This window comes from Manduca sexta, chromosome 7 (assembly GCF_014839805.1).
Source record: "Manduca sexta isolate Smith_Timp_Sample1 chromosome 7, JHU_Msex_v1.0, whole genome shotgun sequence".
NCBI lineage: Eukaryota > Metazoa > Arthropoda > Insecta > Lepidoptera > Sphingidae > Manduca > Manduca sexta.
Window position 1 is genome coordinate 4,823,950 of NC_051121.1, and position 17,695 is coordinate 4,841,644.

At 34.9% G+C, this 17,695-nt stretch overlaps 1 protein-coding gene across 1 annotated transcript in view; it reads right to left on the bottom strand.

Moving 5' to 3' along the window:
* Nucleotides 1–8,559: 8,559 nt before the first annotated feature.
* LOC115448028 (glutaredoxin domain-containing cysteine-rich protein CG31559) overlaps nt 8,560–17,695 on the bottom strand; it is a 96,516-nt gene continuing 87,380 nt past the window's right edge. Inside the window, exon 5 of the mRNA XM_030175328.2 lies at nt 8,560–11,625. Within this exon, the coding sequence (XP_030031188.2) occupies nt 11,449–11,625 (177 nt within the window). The 3' untranslated portion in view covers nt 8,560–11,448. The remainder of the gene's footprint in view (nt 11,626–17,695) is intronic.

Here is a 17,695-nt window from a genome sequence, read left to right on the forward strand (position 1 = left end):
TGAGCTGAGTTTAATCTATTTTACAGAGCCAACTCAGATGTTAACACGTATTCAATTCTTAAGTTTTGTTTATTAAACAAGTAAGCGATTCCTATCCGAATTTCGGCCACGGCGGCCAATCTCAACGGAGATTACCAAAACACAATAGTGGCGAATGTCAAAGTTTTCCGAACGGTAAGACACAACATAGATGCATTAATGCGGTCTGCAGAGTTTTAATGATATTTAAATTTTACATAAATTCCATATAAAGAAAAGCCGGCAAGAATCTGGTTATATGGTACCTTCGTCACTGCACAAGTGTGTGCGCAATACCCTGTGTAATTTTTACAATTACAACTACGCCACCAAGGCAGTCTCTTATTAAATACTTCAGTAACTTAAACATTTACTTAAGATCGTACTCAAAGGTGAGACATAAATTCTAGATTAGGGTAGCAGGCAAGAATCGGGTTATATGGTACCTCTTCCACTAGTGTACAAGCGCGTGCGCAATACCCTGTGCAATTTTTACGATGGAAAAATCCAGTCATAATTAATTTGGCCCGACCCGGGATTCAAACTCAAAACCTCAGCGCGGTAGTCGTCTTCGTACCGTTTACAATTATAACTACGCCACCGAGACAGTCTCTTATACTTCAGTATTTTAAACGTTTACTTAAGATCGTACTCAAAGGAGAGATCTACATCTTACTAGGTTTAAAAAGTCTCATTCAGTGACACGCATGTTCCATTTTTAAAGTAACGATAAACGCAAACTAATTTGTTACATTTTTTATATAAAAGTAAATTAATGCTACTATGTGGTTCGTAAGTATGGGCTACAATTAATATCACTTACTCGCAAAAAACATTCAGGCAATTAACCTAAAAGGTTCACTTGTAAGCTCGCTTAGGCGGACAATTCTCTGATAAATAACAGTTCTTAGTCCATTTTATTTAGAGCTAAGTTCTTGTTTTATCCATCTAGGTAACTTATTATATTATATAGATACCAACATGAACAATTTTAGGATATAAAATTATTGCTTAATAACTAATCATATAACTAATGTTATTCGGTATCACTTATTGACTATTAAAACTCGCAATCAATAAAAAAATACTTTAGTTCTTTGTTGTGTCACTTTATCAACAAACTAAATCGGTTACGGTAAACAAAACTTTACTTGAACTAATTAAAAACAAGAACAACTCAAAGAAAGTAAATATTTTTAGAGTGTATTCACACACACTCATCCCTTTTATTCCCGAAGGGATAAGCAGAGAGGCAACTGGTGCTTAAAATTACCGGTGTGTATTCCGTCCCATGATGTGATAGGGGAGAGCCTATCGCCATATCGGGGACAAATTCCAGACTCCGAACTGATAGTGAAAGAAAAACTCAATATCACTTTGGCCGGAGATCGAATCCAAGACCTCAGCACTGCAGACTTTCTAATAAAACTAAGCTAACAAGACAGTCATCGACCGTATTCAGTTGCAAAATAATACTCTTTTGCAACTATTTTAAAGTGTAGTCTATTTTACGAGTGACACACACATCCATCACTTCAATCTGTATCGACGCAATTTTACAATATAAGCGATGAAGCTCAGCGTACGAAACATACTTTGCAGCAGCAATTTCTGTAGAATCGTATTATCATCAGAACGATTTGCAGACCTTCGAAAAACCTTCAGAAATTTTAACCTTTCGCCACCGCTAATTTGTATTTAATTTTCAACAAAATTAATAAAATATAAAAATAAAACTCTTGATTTTCTTGAAAAGTAAATTGGAGACAAGTAATAAACTATTCAAGTCCAATATTACATAGTTCAGAATCAAACGTCTATTGTCAAACAACAAACCACAAACTATTGATTACTCTTCCTAGATATCTCAACATCCTCGTGGAAACCGTTTGAAAAACTGAAACACACACATATACCCACGCCTGCACTCGCTCGGCCCAGACGGGGCGGCGAGCCCCTGTGCGAGCGAGATCGGAGATATTACCTCTACGAGTTAGAAGAGAGCGGACGGGTGATATTGACCTTGCGAAGCGTGACGTCATTCGCGACCTAGCTGCAGCTTCCCTTGTACCTGTTGCGTATGTGTGCGTGATCCAGACCCTGAATTAACGTTGTGTGCGTGAGTTTCCTTAAACGATAGTTGGGTGTTGCGGGAATTTTATGTTTGTGATATTGGGGACTGTAACTGTTTGTTTTTAAATACTGTTAAGGATTGATTGATTATTAATTTTTGAATTCAGTAAATACTTGAATTCGTCTTAACTTAGATATAAGAACTACGTTCATTTTCTAAAAAATAATTATGTTTAGCGCATTGCATAACTTGAATATAGGCAATGCACCTATTGACTTTAAGAAATAGACTAAGACATAATTAGGTAGCAAAGAAACAGACTCCACAGTAGTACACGAATCATCCAAATATTAACAAAATATTTCAAATCATTTCACATGGAAAATATAAAGCTACTTTACCCAAGTAGAACTCAATTATCCAAATTATTTTAGACAAATCACAAGATTACCAAACACCGCGCATGCCCGCGACGCGCGTAGTAGTGTGCGTGCCTCGTTCTTATAACAATTCGTGCAACAGGCTGGGTGTGTTCGTGTTACATCGATTTCCGACACAAAAGCAACAGGCCAGTAACAACGTTGCTTAATTACCGCAATTCGGTAAACAATCGTAATTACAACAATGTATTTGGCGTAATTATTGTTCCTTGTAGATGTTTTATAATAATAATAATATCAGCCCTGTATTATATACTTACCCACTGCTGAGCACGGGCCTCCTCTACTACTGAGAGGGATTAGGCCTTAGTCTACCACGCTGACCTAGTGCGGATTGGTAGACTTCACACACCTTCGAAATTCCTATAGAGAACTTCTGAGATGTGCAGGTTTCCTCACGATGTTTTCCTTCACCGTTAATGCGAACGATAAATTCACAAAAAATACACACATGATTGACATGATTTTAGAAAAGTCAGAGGTGTGTGCCCTTGGGATTTGAACTTACGGACATACGTCTTGGCAGTCCGTTCCACACCCAACTAGGCTAGTAGATGTTTTAGTATATGATTAAATATTCGGTACTTGAGTACGTGTTCGACAGACATGTGTCGAATGTCGAGGCATAATAATTTATACAAAGTATGGTCGATCTGTATACTGCTGTTCGGTGCGGTGGAGTCATTTTGTCAGGCCTGGATAATTAATCGTTTATACACGATTGCTCTATAGGGTTCCTGAAATCACATATTTTCTTAGAGATTACCAGTCTTACTTATAAAAATTTCGCAAAGCTATGCTTAGTTAAGACACGAATTTACTCGATCAGGTGTAAGTCAAAACCCGCCATTTTGCCTCTTAATAAGGCTTAAACTAGGAAACCAGTGATGTATTGACAGCTATTTAAGCAGTTCTTATTATTTTATGTTACGGACAAATCTTACTAGTGCAGCGTTAGTCAATTATTACAAAAAGTATAGTCTATTTTGAGTGTTGATACCTGTTACGCAATGAAATTGCTCTAATATTTTAATTTAATTAATATAATTAAGACTTATAACAACTTTAATAGTACTATTTTACATAAATTCAACGATTACTTAGCAAAAAATACTCCTAAAGCAATATTCTTAATTATTAGCCACGAGGCCATAAATGTTAGATTGGTTGACCGACCAGTCGACGGATTTTTTGACAAATTTGCTGTAAGCCTTTGATAGTTTGACTCGACTGCAAAAGGTGAGTTGGATGAATTTTTGAGTGGAACATTTTATAGGGTGGCTGACTGATAATTATAGATTACGAAATTTTTTATTACAAAGTTGACACTTTTAAGAAGAAGTTCCAATTAGAAAGTAACAGCTAAGGTGCCGGTTTAAAAAAAAATGGAGATCTTTTTAAATGCGTATACTTTAACCCGATGCTACTCAAATTGCGTCCTGCTGGGCTTTTCAATTTTTTTTGTGGAATACCAAACAATACTTTGTAATTCAAAATGTTGGATGGTGTTTCTACAGTTTATGGGCGGTGGTATCGTTTACTATCAGGCGATCCTCAACCTCGTCTCGTCTTTCAGAGTAATAAAATAAAAAAAGATTTGGTGCATCGAGGTTTTGCAAGTTAACCAGATGAGTTCAAAATACTATTAAAACTAAAAAATCTTCAAAGAATCCAAAGATGACTTCAGCTTACTAATAAGAATGAAATAATTTAGTTTATTGTGAACATTTTTAATAAATAAAACGTTAAAATTTAATTACATTTATAAACAGTACAGAAGGTCAATAAATTTACATTATCTTAGTGGTCTTAAGACGTCTTTGTCCCAAATAAAAAAGGTTGAGTACAGCCGCTTAACATGTTCATTGAACGATATTATTTAGTGTTTTGTCTTTTCGTGTAGACAAAACATTGTAGAGTTTTTCAATTGAAACATATCAGTTTGAGGCCGTATTAAGAAATTAATATCATCTTTGAGTAATATCTCAAGTAGACATTAAAATTAAACTATTGTTTAGTCCCCCACCGTGACCACGAAGGCTGCAAAGTCTTCGAAACGTCGGGAGAAAATAAAATATATTAAAACCATGATAAAATCCGAAAAATAGTTAAATTTGAATGTCTAACATTCGCGTAAACATAAGAATTAAGTTATTATTTCCAGTAGATATTTAATGTATTGAAATATTTAATGAACCAAGCTGCCATTTAATAGCTTATTCTCAGTTGAGTTGGTGCTGTTACATAAACAAAACTCAGCTTTCAAAATCCGTCACATATTATGCCTCAAAATGTCATTTGAGCTGAATGTTTATAATATGGGTTTTCAATAGGGACTATCTTGAGATGCCGACTTTAATTTGACAGCATCTCAGCTGATATCGCACTTGAGAGCAAAACTGAGTTAAATTTATAAATTTTGAGTGTAGTATACTGACACACGCCTGAAATTTTTTTTTACAATCTGTCAGAAGAAAATCGTTTATTACACTTGATATTTTATCATGGTAAAGTTCACGAACGAGCAACACATGTTTGATGTCATAAAAACTAACATAAAAACTTGTCTGATCTCAGTATCAAGCACGAATGGTTTAAGTAGCTTGTTTCTCTCCTCCTTAATACAGCGTAATATATTGTTGCCTTTAGACTAAGGTAATTTTGATGTTTATTTAAAACAAACACATATCTCTTTTTTATTAGCAAAGGTAGGCAGAGATCGAACTAGGATACCCACTTTTTGCTATATGGGTTTCGTCCCATGATGCGATAGTAAGAGAGCCTATCGCCATATCGTACACAAATTCCAGACTTCGGGCTGTTACTTAGTAGAACCTAATATTGCTTCCTGAGCTGGGATTCGAACATGAGATCTCGTACCGCCCATGCTACTACGTCAGTCGGCACCACTAGATTAAAGCATTGTTTTACGTTTATATTGTTTTATAATAGATAAATTCCCTGTTTATCTCGCCACCTTGACATGCACTCAGTCATAGCGTGGATGAGTTATTTATAGACTTTCATGTAGGTCAGTGTTGGTCATTCTATTAGTCTTGTTATTTCGACTGTGAACAGCTCAGGTTTCATTGAGGCATGGAGTCTAGAGTTCTTGATTAAGAAACCTAAGCTTGAAATTGGATTTGAGGAAAGGTTGCTTGTTGCGCTATTTCGCAATGTTTTTGATGTTGACAAAAGCTGTTGATAATTTGGCTGGTTGCTGGCGTTTGTTTAAATTACAAGGGCTATTAAGACTTTAATAAAATTCAATTATAATTTCCTTTCTTTCTTTAGTGCGTCTGAATGACGAGGCGAGCATACCGCTTGCCTGATAGTAAGCGATATGACGAAGACTGCCTATAAACAGTAGAAACACTATACAAAACTTTTAACTATAAAATATTGCGTGGCTTTCCACTGCGCTCGTTACCATAAGACATATTATAATCTCATAAGCCTATAATTACGCTGGCTACAATATCCTTCAAACCGAAATACAATATACATGTACACTGCTACTTGAAGAAATAGAGTTTGCCGATAAGCCCATAATTACACTGGCTACAATATCCTTCAAAACGCTACTATAGTGCATATACACTGCTGGTTGGCGGTAGAAATAGACATTGCGGTGGTACCTACCTAAACGGTTCTTCGCATACGGGAAACCAGAAAACGTTTAGAAAAATCTCTCCGCTATAAGAAAAAATGATTCCTAAATCTTTAGCAATTTTATTGGTTAATTACTTTACAATATAAAAGGAACATTCCGCTGGGACATTTCTGTGAATAGAAATGAAAGTACATAATCCTGAACAATAATCGAAAGAAAATTTACCAAGCTCGAGAGACCAGCAATATCCACGTTGAAAAACCGAATTAATAAAAAAGGTTAACTAGTATTTACGTAAAGTGGGCTGGTCGTAAAGTCCCGTACTTTCCCGTTTAATTTCGTGAACCGTGTGGGATAAAGAAAACATTTTATTGCAGCAAATAACAACCGACGGGCGTAACTTGGCAGTTTCCGTGTAGTCTAGACGCCTACGCGATGTTAGTACAACCGAATTGGGGTCACTCCCACATTGATATACTTATTCTGGTTGTACCGATATTGGGATTTTGTAGCGAAGAGATTTTATAATATAGCTCAAATTACAATTTCACGTAACTGTATAGTTATTTCAATTAAAAAAAAAAACAAAATTATGTTTCAAACTGATAATGAAACCTAGTACTTCAAGGTTCAATTTGCTGCCATTGAAGCTGTGAGATTAATATTGTGGTCCTTGATAAGAAGTTTTCATATTTATTTACACTTTATACATAAGTAAAGACGGACTTAACGCCGAAGCCATTCTCTATAAGTCCTCCTTGGGTGGTGCAGAGACAAAATCGTAGTTCGAGCAACTGATTTTAAACGTAATATATAGAGTTAAAATAGTAATATGTTAATACGAAAATAAATACAATAATTAATATATTAGATAATAATACATATTACATATATAAAATAATAATAAAATATTACTGGTTCACTATTACAAGGTCCCATGTTATATTTGATGTGCAAATTGAATTATATATATCACATAATTCGAAGTATTTTTCTGTAAAAATTTCCAATAATTTCAAAACAGAAATAAAGGAGGAACCAATAAAATTACTGTTTTTTTTTTTATTTTTTACCATCATGAAAATTTTTAATCTCATTCTTGCAACATAAGTAAAAATGAACATAGAACCTTGTTATAGTAAGCCGTATTTGTCGATAGCAACGAGAATTATTCGTGACGTGTTTATATTACGTGTGTTTGTTATGAAATATTGGACGTTTAACATGAATGCTTGTATTTGACCAATATAAGACTCGTATGATATATTTGTTGTAATAAAAATAAATTATTTTATTCCAAAGAGGTTAAGTATGACCTCTTTAGAATAAAATAATTTATTTGAACATGTAAAATGTTATACATTATTAAGATTTCGCTAATATAACCTCTACTACCAGTGGGGGAAGCACTTCTTACCGGAGGAGACCAGGTAAGAAACTAGTGTTGCTTTTTTAAAAATCAGTTTTAGGTATAGGTTACAGAGCATGGTACAAGGAAAACAATGTTTTGTTATTGTTTATGTACTAATAAAATAGATAAGAAATATTTTTTTAAATTCCCGTTAATGTTGGCTATATTTATTTTCATTGTTTAATTAATTAAAGTGGTATGTATTTTAGGTGATGCACTGAATGAAAAATTTTAGTGGCATTTTTATTGTGAAACTAGTTGATCCGACAGACGTCGTCCCGTCTTAACTATGAATTTGCAGCGCATAGTTATTTGAAACAATTGACAGTTATACAACAAATGACAAATTAATATTTTCGTTAAGTTTTGGTAAATTTTCTAAACATCCGCGCAATTTTTGAATTTTTTCTTTCATAAGAACCTTCTACTGACAATAACAAACACAACAAAAAAAAAATGTGAAATCGGTCCAGCCGTTCACGCGTGATGGCGTGACCAAGGGAAATAGGGATTCATTTTCATATATGTATAGATTAATGACACAATATCCACATTATTAATATTTTACAACTACCAAAGTTAAGATAACATATTTTAGTAATGTAATGTTTTGTTTCTTTTTCATATGAGTAATAAATTTCGAGTTGATAGCTTCAAGAAATGTGGCTAGCACGCTGTTTCGTTGGGAGGATCACCTTAATGATAAGCTTGAAAATATTCAGTCTTACTTATAATTTTGTTTTAGCGTTAATATAAAGAATTGCTTAAATAGCTGTCAAAAACATAACCAGTTCCTAATTTAAACCTTAAGAGGCAAGATGGCGGGTTTTGACTTACAGCTGATCGAGTAAATTTGTGTTTTAACTAAGCATAGCTGCGATTTTTTTTGTAATAGACTGAATACGTTAATGGATCACTTTGGTAAGTATAGATGTACATCAAACAGGCGACGAATGTTACCTTCATTGCTTATGTCCATAAGTGGTTCCATTAAAACAACAAATAGGTAATTAAAAAAATATTTATTAAAACAAATTATTTACAATACACCCTTACAATATTAATGTTAATATTGGGGTACAATTCATTGCTAATATCGTTTAAATATAATTAATTAGGATTATTTTTATACTATCACAACTGGACGGATCCGCCATTTGGCTCGACATATGAAGTACAGTCGACGCAAAAAATACTTAACACTAAAATTTTTAACTGATAATATTAATAGTTTATCATTGTATTGGTAATTTTAGACATGGAAATGTTAAATCATAAGAGAATATATTTGAGCAAGATAATACTTATACATATTCAACTAACTGTACTTCACAATACAATACCGCACAATCATATAACATATGTGTTTATTCAAAAATCATGCATAAACTTATATCTACAAGGTATAAAATCTATAAACAGCTTGTATAAAAATATGATATTGCATCTAAGTTATGGCATACTATTCATGAAAAGTATAAAAAAAAGTTACACGCATCCATTTTTTGGTAAAATCAGACGAGTGTTGATTTAAGCCTTATTATTCGAAAAGGATAGGAAAATACGAAAGTATTTGATGCATACAGTTTTATATTGAAATATGAATACTTTATATTTCTCTTTATGAATAAGTACAAAGAAATTAAGGTCATAGGAATATACAGTACTTTTTAATGTTATTTTGCGCAGTGTTAAAGTTCGGTTGATGAACCTTCAAACACTTCAGTGGTCAATAAACAATCGATGTTCGAATGCTTTGATAAATTATTTGAATGAACAAAACTAATTCAATTAAAAGTCGTTCACCGATGAACAGAAATTGGCGCGTTACAAAATTTTGAATAATATTTGTGAATACTTAATTGTGTTAATGAAGTTTTATTTTAGAATTCAATTTGTTGAAAAAATAATGTTGTTTTCGTTTTCATTTGACTGTCAAAGGAATTTTACTAACATAAATATGTATTAAAAAATCTTCAGAAACATCTAATATTTATTGTATAAAATCCATCTCTAAAATATCCATTAACAATACATGTGATTTTTACAGATCTTGTAATACATGTTCCTATTACGGACGATTTGCTTTCTAGTATAAATGTCAAATCCATCAACAGATTCTAACGGCTTATCTTATACTTTGATTTGATCTTCTGTCCATGTTCCTTTTGGAAACTGCGCACATTTGGTGGATTTACCTCTCCCAATTTTATCGTTGTTTTTACTTTATCTATTGCGGCGTTTCGTTCTTGTGTTGTGAGTAGTCGAGATTCTATTTTATGTACTGACTTCGTCTTTTTGCAATTACCACCGTGCTATTGAAGGACAGTTTTATTAACCATAAGAAAGAATAAGGAATTTTTGACTATATAACCTATATAGCTGCGAAAGCTGTACTTCGAACGCCCGTAATTGCAGACGGATATGCCCTCGTAGACGGAATAGGGCCCCGAAATTATAGTACATCTGAGACTAACACTTCATAATTAAATGTTTTATTGCTTTGAATGACGAGATGAGCTTGCCGTTCGCCTGATGATAAGTGATACGACCACCCATAAATAATAGAAACACCATCTAACACATTGAATTACAAAGTATTGTTTGGTATTCCACTGCGCTCGCCATGCTGAGACATGAGTTGTTAAGTCTTATTGTGTCCAGTAGTTACACTGGCTACGATTTTCTTCAAACCGGAATACATTTTGTATTGATTCTATCCTTTTCGAAATGTAAATTACACCTAACCTAAAAATTTTATAGCGGCCTTTATACAATTTTAGCGAAAAAAAATTCTTTCTTCGTTCTACCAACCACTATTATTATAATAAAAATGCCCACAGAATTTAGTGCATAAACATTTTTTCTTACATATAACTAAGATACCTTATCAATAAATTCATTTTATGAAGCAGCCACGATTTAAAAGCTTGTGATTTTTTTATTACAGTTCGTACATTTATTTTGTTTATTTAGATTTCAAATATATCTTCCTTAATACGTTTTTGTTAATCGGAAGATAATTGAAGATTACTTATATCGAATCCTTTATCGTTAGATAATTTTCATAAATTTTGACATAGCAACATAATTGTATATCAAAATTACAAAGTTGAAAAAAGTTTTTTGGTCGAAATTTATTGTGGATTCAATGGATTTTTGGACGTTCTTTTATTTTCTATTTTAATTAGGGATGAATTATAAAACAGTTCTACAAAAGTACTTAATACTAAGTAATTATGAGCATTTTATGGTATTTTTCATAAAGTAATAAAGTAACCCGTCAAGTAATATAGCGATCTAGCATTTCTGTAGCAGGCGTAAAAACAAAAACCTTTTAGACTATTTTGTAGCTACATTAAGCAGATTTAATCTTGATACTATATTTTACATGACATTGCTTTCGAACAACAAAGATCAAGTTCATGCAATCAGCGCACATAATTAAAGAACTTATGTTCTTTAAGTTTTGAAATTCGCGCCATCCTTATCTACATCAATTTAATTTTTTCTATAAAAAGATAAATTGAAATCACTCGATTGAATCAGATCGTATTTTCAATAATAATAACATCTACTATAATAACATCAGGGATCTATAAGACATCACGAACCAATGCAGTTTACGTTTATTTATCTCCGCATAAAATATTCATTTCGAATCCAATACTTGAGACCGTTTATACATCTGTATTCAGTTGCAAACAATTTTGCAAATCGAGATTTATTTTCCCGACTTACTAGATCAATACGATGTTAAGACCAGTTCTTGGACACAGAAAAAGCCGTCAAACCAGTCCATTTGCGATAATTGTTCAATACCAAAATCTTCAGCAATTAGCATATTCATTACCTCGATCTGCCTTATCTACGCTGTTTAATAGTACTTATATTAAGAGCATGCTTCACACCTCACAAGGCCTACTTCGTCACAATTCATACATTTAAGCGCGACGAATTCTGCCGTGAAATGGTTTCGATGGAGGCTCTTCTTGGATCCGTTGCAGATGCGGCACGGAAGAAGACGGAATCCACCGCAAACTTGGCAGGTTGTGCATGCATCTGGACTCTGGAATAGAGAAAAGGATAGTATTAGCAAAAATAAAAATAAGAATACGTTTTTTTATATTTTTATATGTGTATTTTTTTAAAAATGTGTATGTATAAATGTAAAAAAAGAACCTTTCAAATAAAGATAATAGACACAGAATACCGAATAATTCCTTTTTTTTTGCAATAGTCCCTGCAGCTTGCAAGCGCCGTCTTTGGCAGTATTTCCTCCATAAGTACAGATAGAAAGAGTACTTGTAAGGTGTATAGACCCCAACAAGAGTAATGTATCTTAAAGGGCTTTTACGTGTTGGATTCATGTCCCTGAAGCCTTCCGAAAGGACTGGCCTTTATGTCGTGATTTCCCGCAGAATACTGACTAGGACTATTGTTGTAAATAAGCCTGATATTGTGATAGTAGATGGATTATCTCAAAGTGCAATATTTGTTGACGTCACCGTTCCGCATGAAGATTACCTTGTTAACGCCGAAATAATGATAGATAAATATTGAAACTTGGCACACGAGGATACTGAAATGTGGGATGCGGACTCTACAATTATTGTCCTCATTTCCGTTTCTGCGCATGGGTTGCCAAAGAGTCTCGACCAACATCTCCAGAAGCACTCAATTGAACCGCAAGCAAAAGCTAGTAAATTATAATTGTAAAAGAAAAACATATATTTCCAGATAGATCTAAAAAAATAACTTTCCGTTTTAAAAAAACATCGTTCTTATAAACTCATAATTAAAATATAGTATCTCTATCACAACATTGGTCGTATAGATTTTTCCGCGACAATATTTCCATCGACTCCAAACATTCCATTATCGTAGTCGTGAAAACATCGGAATTTTCTATACCCGATAAAATGTATTAATTTCGCCGAGACTAACTTTTATGGCGTATCAAGTATCAATAAACGGAAAATTTATGAGGAATCATTTCATAGGTTATAACGTCCAGACAAGTTTCGATGAATTCATGTTATTTTCATACAATGTTAGGCTGAACATAACATATTTTGAAACGACGATGCTCTTCAAATGCAGCTATAACGGTCAGTAAACGTTGTTCGATGTTGGATCATATTTTTTTATATACAAATGAGTATGTTGGAAACTCAGTGCGTCTCAAAAATATGTAGGCATGTAATAGACCTTTAGCCTGCATCCAAGTGCTAGGCAGATCTGTTCCTTCTGCGATTGCAATAATTACTATTTTCAGTTATGGCCAAGGTATAATTTCGATTTTTTTAAAGTGAGTATCATCTGGAAATCTTTGGGGGAGACTCATGTTCAGGAGTGGCCATCCTGTGGCTGTTGATGATGATATTGATATATATAAACAAATGTTTGAATGTATGTTTCAGATGGACACTAAAACGTCTGAAGCGATTTTATTGACATTTTTAGGAAACCTTCAGAATAGCTCAGTGATCCTGTGAAGTCATCTGGCTATAGATTATGTTCCCCGTATAAGCTGGGGCGCGTCGCTAAGATATTATGAACTGCTTGTTTCATTATAAATGATATTACTATGTGTTAGGGCAGGAAGGGGGATATCTTCAATGAGTTTTCTTTATTGATTGTTTCAAGTGTTGTTTATTTCGTGGATTATGGTTTTACAAATTTGATGTGCAACCGCCTTGCGACACTTAGAACACAAGAAGAGAGAAAAAAATGGTGCGCAATCATAGACGACACAAAAATATTAACATAGAATTACAATTGATCTATGGACGTAAAGTTGTGACCACAACGCCAATAGATGTCACTGTAGTCCGCAACACTATGATAAAAAATCGATAAGGAGTGAATATTTACATGTTGAAGTAAACTTTGAAACGCTGAAACCATTTGGATGAATTTGGCACACAGAAAGCCATGTCCCAAATTGATATTCTGATCCTTGAATAGTATATTATAGTCGGTTTTTTTTCTGGTAGAAGTGTCACCTGGCGATGGATGCAAAACATAGTTATATACATATATGTATATCGACAAATATAATATAGTTCAGTCAGACGTTAAGATAAATCTGGGATTTATAAAATCATTTTTCATCACAGTTACAGTTTGATATATTTTTGAAGTTTCAAATCCTTCTATAACTTTGAATTTAAACTCGCGGAAGAAATAATTTATCAAAGCCAGCTCAACGATATCTAAGGTTTTTTGGAATATTTGAAAGATAGAAGCCGGAGAATTAGTTCAAAAGGTTGAATGTCGTATGCTTTTTAAGGGATTAATGTTCAATTTTATTTGTTTTATAAGAGAAGCCATGTGAGCCAATTTGCATAATTAATATCTGTCTTTTTAACTTTGTTTTGAATTTCCCTTCGTGCCTGTTGGATTGATGACAAAAATCATGGCGGTAAGGGTGGGTGCGATACTAATAACAACAGATGCAATCTAGGAGAGGCAGATGTCCTGCAATGAATATGGTTTGATAGATTACTTTAATGTGTTTTTATTGCCTGCTTTCAATAAGGTTGGTGAAAATAGATATTGCCACGACAAACCAAAATATGTGGATATTTGTTTTAATTATGCGTGTTGAATAATACAGAAGCATTTATTATTTAACATTATAGTGTTAGTTCTTATAAGTAGACATAACTCTACTTCAAAGATTGCTAAGGCATTTTTAACCATATGCCTAATTGAATTACGCAGTTATTTATTTAGCTAACTTTTACCAAATAAAAGAAAAAGCAAATACTGGAATAAAGTGTTAAGTATATTATGAACGTAACGCAACATGTTAACACTTAGTGAGTGTTGCTAAATACTTAATATGCCAGGGCCGGAGTCAGAAGTAAGAGTTTAATTTCGGGCTTTTGTCGATATTTTATCAGCAGTAACTGTTCTATTTGAATAGTAGCCCACTGTTGCGCTAGGATATCCTCTGCTACAGTATGGTACTTGTCTATAAACATTCTTCCACTGCGTTGGACTAATGCGGGTTGATAGACACCTCGACTTTTTAATAAAATATATCCCACTGAGTAAATGATGAACAAGCTGGAATAATAGGTTTATTTTCTATGTTTGGTTTGGCACCTCATTGTATAAGTAACAGAAAATAATGCAAATGAGAAATTTTTGAAATCAGCATCGAAATTGGGCAATAAATTAAGCCGTGTTTAATATTTAAAATATTGTTGTGAGCAAAAGTGTTATCTCTTTCTCGCGCATGCAACGTTCAGCCGGCGAGACTTGGTGACGTCACAGAACATTATTACTGTTATTTGACAGCTACCCCTTCCAGTTAATTACAAAGCTCTATAACTTATTTAATATTGGGTGCATATTGAAAATATTTTTTCCATTCGATTTTGGATGACGTACATTTTTGATAAATATATTAAAAAAATAAGCTGTCAACAACAACCCTTTTAATGTCAACACTTTCTGGTAACACAACATCTGGTGCAGAAGGTTCAATGCCGCACCCTAATAAAAAAAAAGTAATGTCTACAAAATAATACTGATTGTACTGTCGACCTTAAAGGAAAGGTAAAGAAGGGGTTGTTAGGGTTTTTATCCAATTTCTAATTCTCTCATTGCGGCTCTGACTTCTACATTCAGTTACATAAATGTACTTGAAATAATAAGCAACAAGGAGTCGATTTCACTGCATTACTATTGACGTTGTTCAAACTCGCTTATAGTAATGGCGTTGTATAAATATGAACTACCTGTATTTATGACTTCGGTAGGAAAATAGTTTTACCGGAATAAAAGTCGTCAATACAAAACAAAATATGACTTATGTCACTAACATAAAGTTTAATTTTAATAAAGCTTAGAAAATTCCAATATATATTTTTTCTGTTACTAAAAAATATATATAATTAAACCAGTAGATTCACAAATGACTCTATTTTTTTTACTGGATCGACAAAATGACCTCACTGTATCTGATGCTAAGTGGATTGAGTCCTGATAGAGATTCGACTGACTAGAGACATTTATTCCTCGCTAGTCGACACAATTATGGCGGCCTGTTTGAAGTTTCCTACTTCTTTGTTACGTTTGTCAAAGCCAAGTAACATTACAGTTTCGATAGTGCTCTAGCTTCTAGAATATAAAGACTTATATACTATTTCTTTGAATTTGTCAAAGGCTAACTGGTTGTAGCCAAAGTTTTAAGTTAATGCATCGACTATTGATCCGGATATTTACAGCGAAAATTCTCGAAAGCTTTTAATATAAATGAAAAGTCGAGTCGTGGTAACTATGCAGTGCAGAGAGATGCCGATTTTTTTTCTAATATAGTTAACTGGGATATTGCCTCCTTAGTTTTTTTTCAAATGATTTCAATTGGCATTTATTTTTCGACAATTTAGAGCGTGTTCGATATATTAGAGCGTGTTTCCGCAAGTTCCGCTATTTAATTCGTAGCTGTCTCTGTAGTTTTTTCCTATGTGAGTAAGTATACAAATGTTACATTATATTTCCCGTCAGTTATTAAATAAATGTTTTTTTTTGGGGGGAGGGTTTGACGGATTAACGGATAGATTTGTGTGTGTAAGAATTTGAGTTATAATATTCACGTTCTTACATACGGCGACTGCCTTTTTACGTAGGTAAATCGTCAGTTGACTATCTCCCGCCTTGGGATGGGCGGGAGGGCGTGTCAGACTTTTACTGACTAAGAACCTACGGTGTTCCCATCCTTTGCCTATGTGCCTAGGTCCAAGATCCGGTGGCATTGAGACCTAGGCAGGCACCGGCCCTAAAGGGCCCCGCAAATTATACTGACACTGCTCTTCGAGGCGCGCGTGGAACACTACGCGCCGTACACACGGAAGCCGTTAGGGGTGTTTCGGGCGACGAGCTACCCAATGCTCGTCACCCGACGGTCCGCGCCTACGGAGGCCGACGATCCTCAGCAGACGTTCGACGCCCGCGTCTTGTGCGTCTGCCGTGGCGGATGGGACGTTGGGCGCTTTGGCGCCGTATCCGTTCCGCCACCTCCTTTGCGAGCATCACGTCCTCGCAGAAGGAGGTGACTGCGTCCACTCTCTCTCGCCCCGGAGCATGGCTTCTACCAGGCCCCGACGCGAGAGGTCTCCGCCACCTATGGCCGTTGTGAGAACACGGCGGTGCTCAGCCCAAGCTGGGCACACCTCCACCGTATGCTCCACCGTGTCCTCCGGCCGATCCGCACAGTAAAACTCTCGGGCGTATCCTCCACCCGGATCCGATACAGGTACCTGCCGAAGCAGCCGTGACCGGTCAGTACCTGCGTCGTCCGGAATGAGAGGACGCCGTGACGTCTCGTCAGCCACACCTCGAAGAGGGGACTTACCGCCGCTATCGTGGCGTGCCCAGCCAAGGGTTGCGACAGTCGTTGTCGCCATTCCGCCATGAATACGGCGACTGCCTCGGTGGCGTAGTTGTATTGCATGTCCGGTACAATAGCGCTCTGAGGTCCTGGGTTCGAATCCCGGGTCGGGCAAAGTGATATTTGGGTTTTTCTGCTCAGTATCAGCCCGGAGTCTGGAATTTGTGCCCGATATGGCGATAGGCTCGCCCCCTATCACATCATGGGACGGAACATACTTGGCGAAAAGTGGGTGCCCTAGTTGCGCTTCTGCATACTCCTTCGGGGATAAATGCGTGATGTTACGTATGTATGTATGTATGAATTATAATATTTACTGTAGTCTCTTTATCTTCAAGAGAGTCTGGAATGCAATCGAAACAGTTCAATAAACTTTATAATTTAATATAGAGTTAGCAAATTCTTCTAGAAGACCGGGAGGCTTAGTTTAGCTGCAACTATAACGTAGGATTATATCCTCTTTGGTTTAAAATGGCCAGCTCGCGCTGACCATTGCGTCGTCGATATATTTGTTTGAGCTGTCATTAATTAATTGTTGGATCGGACGGACGTTCACAATCTTTTCGCTAGCTATTTTTGTGTTCTTGATTATTTGTTAATTTGATACAAATTATTCTCTTTTGTAAATTAGTACAGTTTTTGTTATAAGTAATAATGACTATTTTAGTTTATGTTAATTTTTATAATAAATAAATGTAAAAACCCTAAATTCAGAAGTGGGATTGTGCCACAT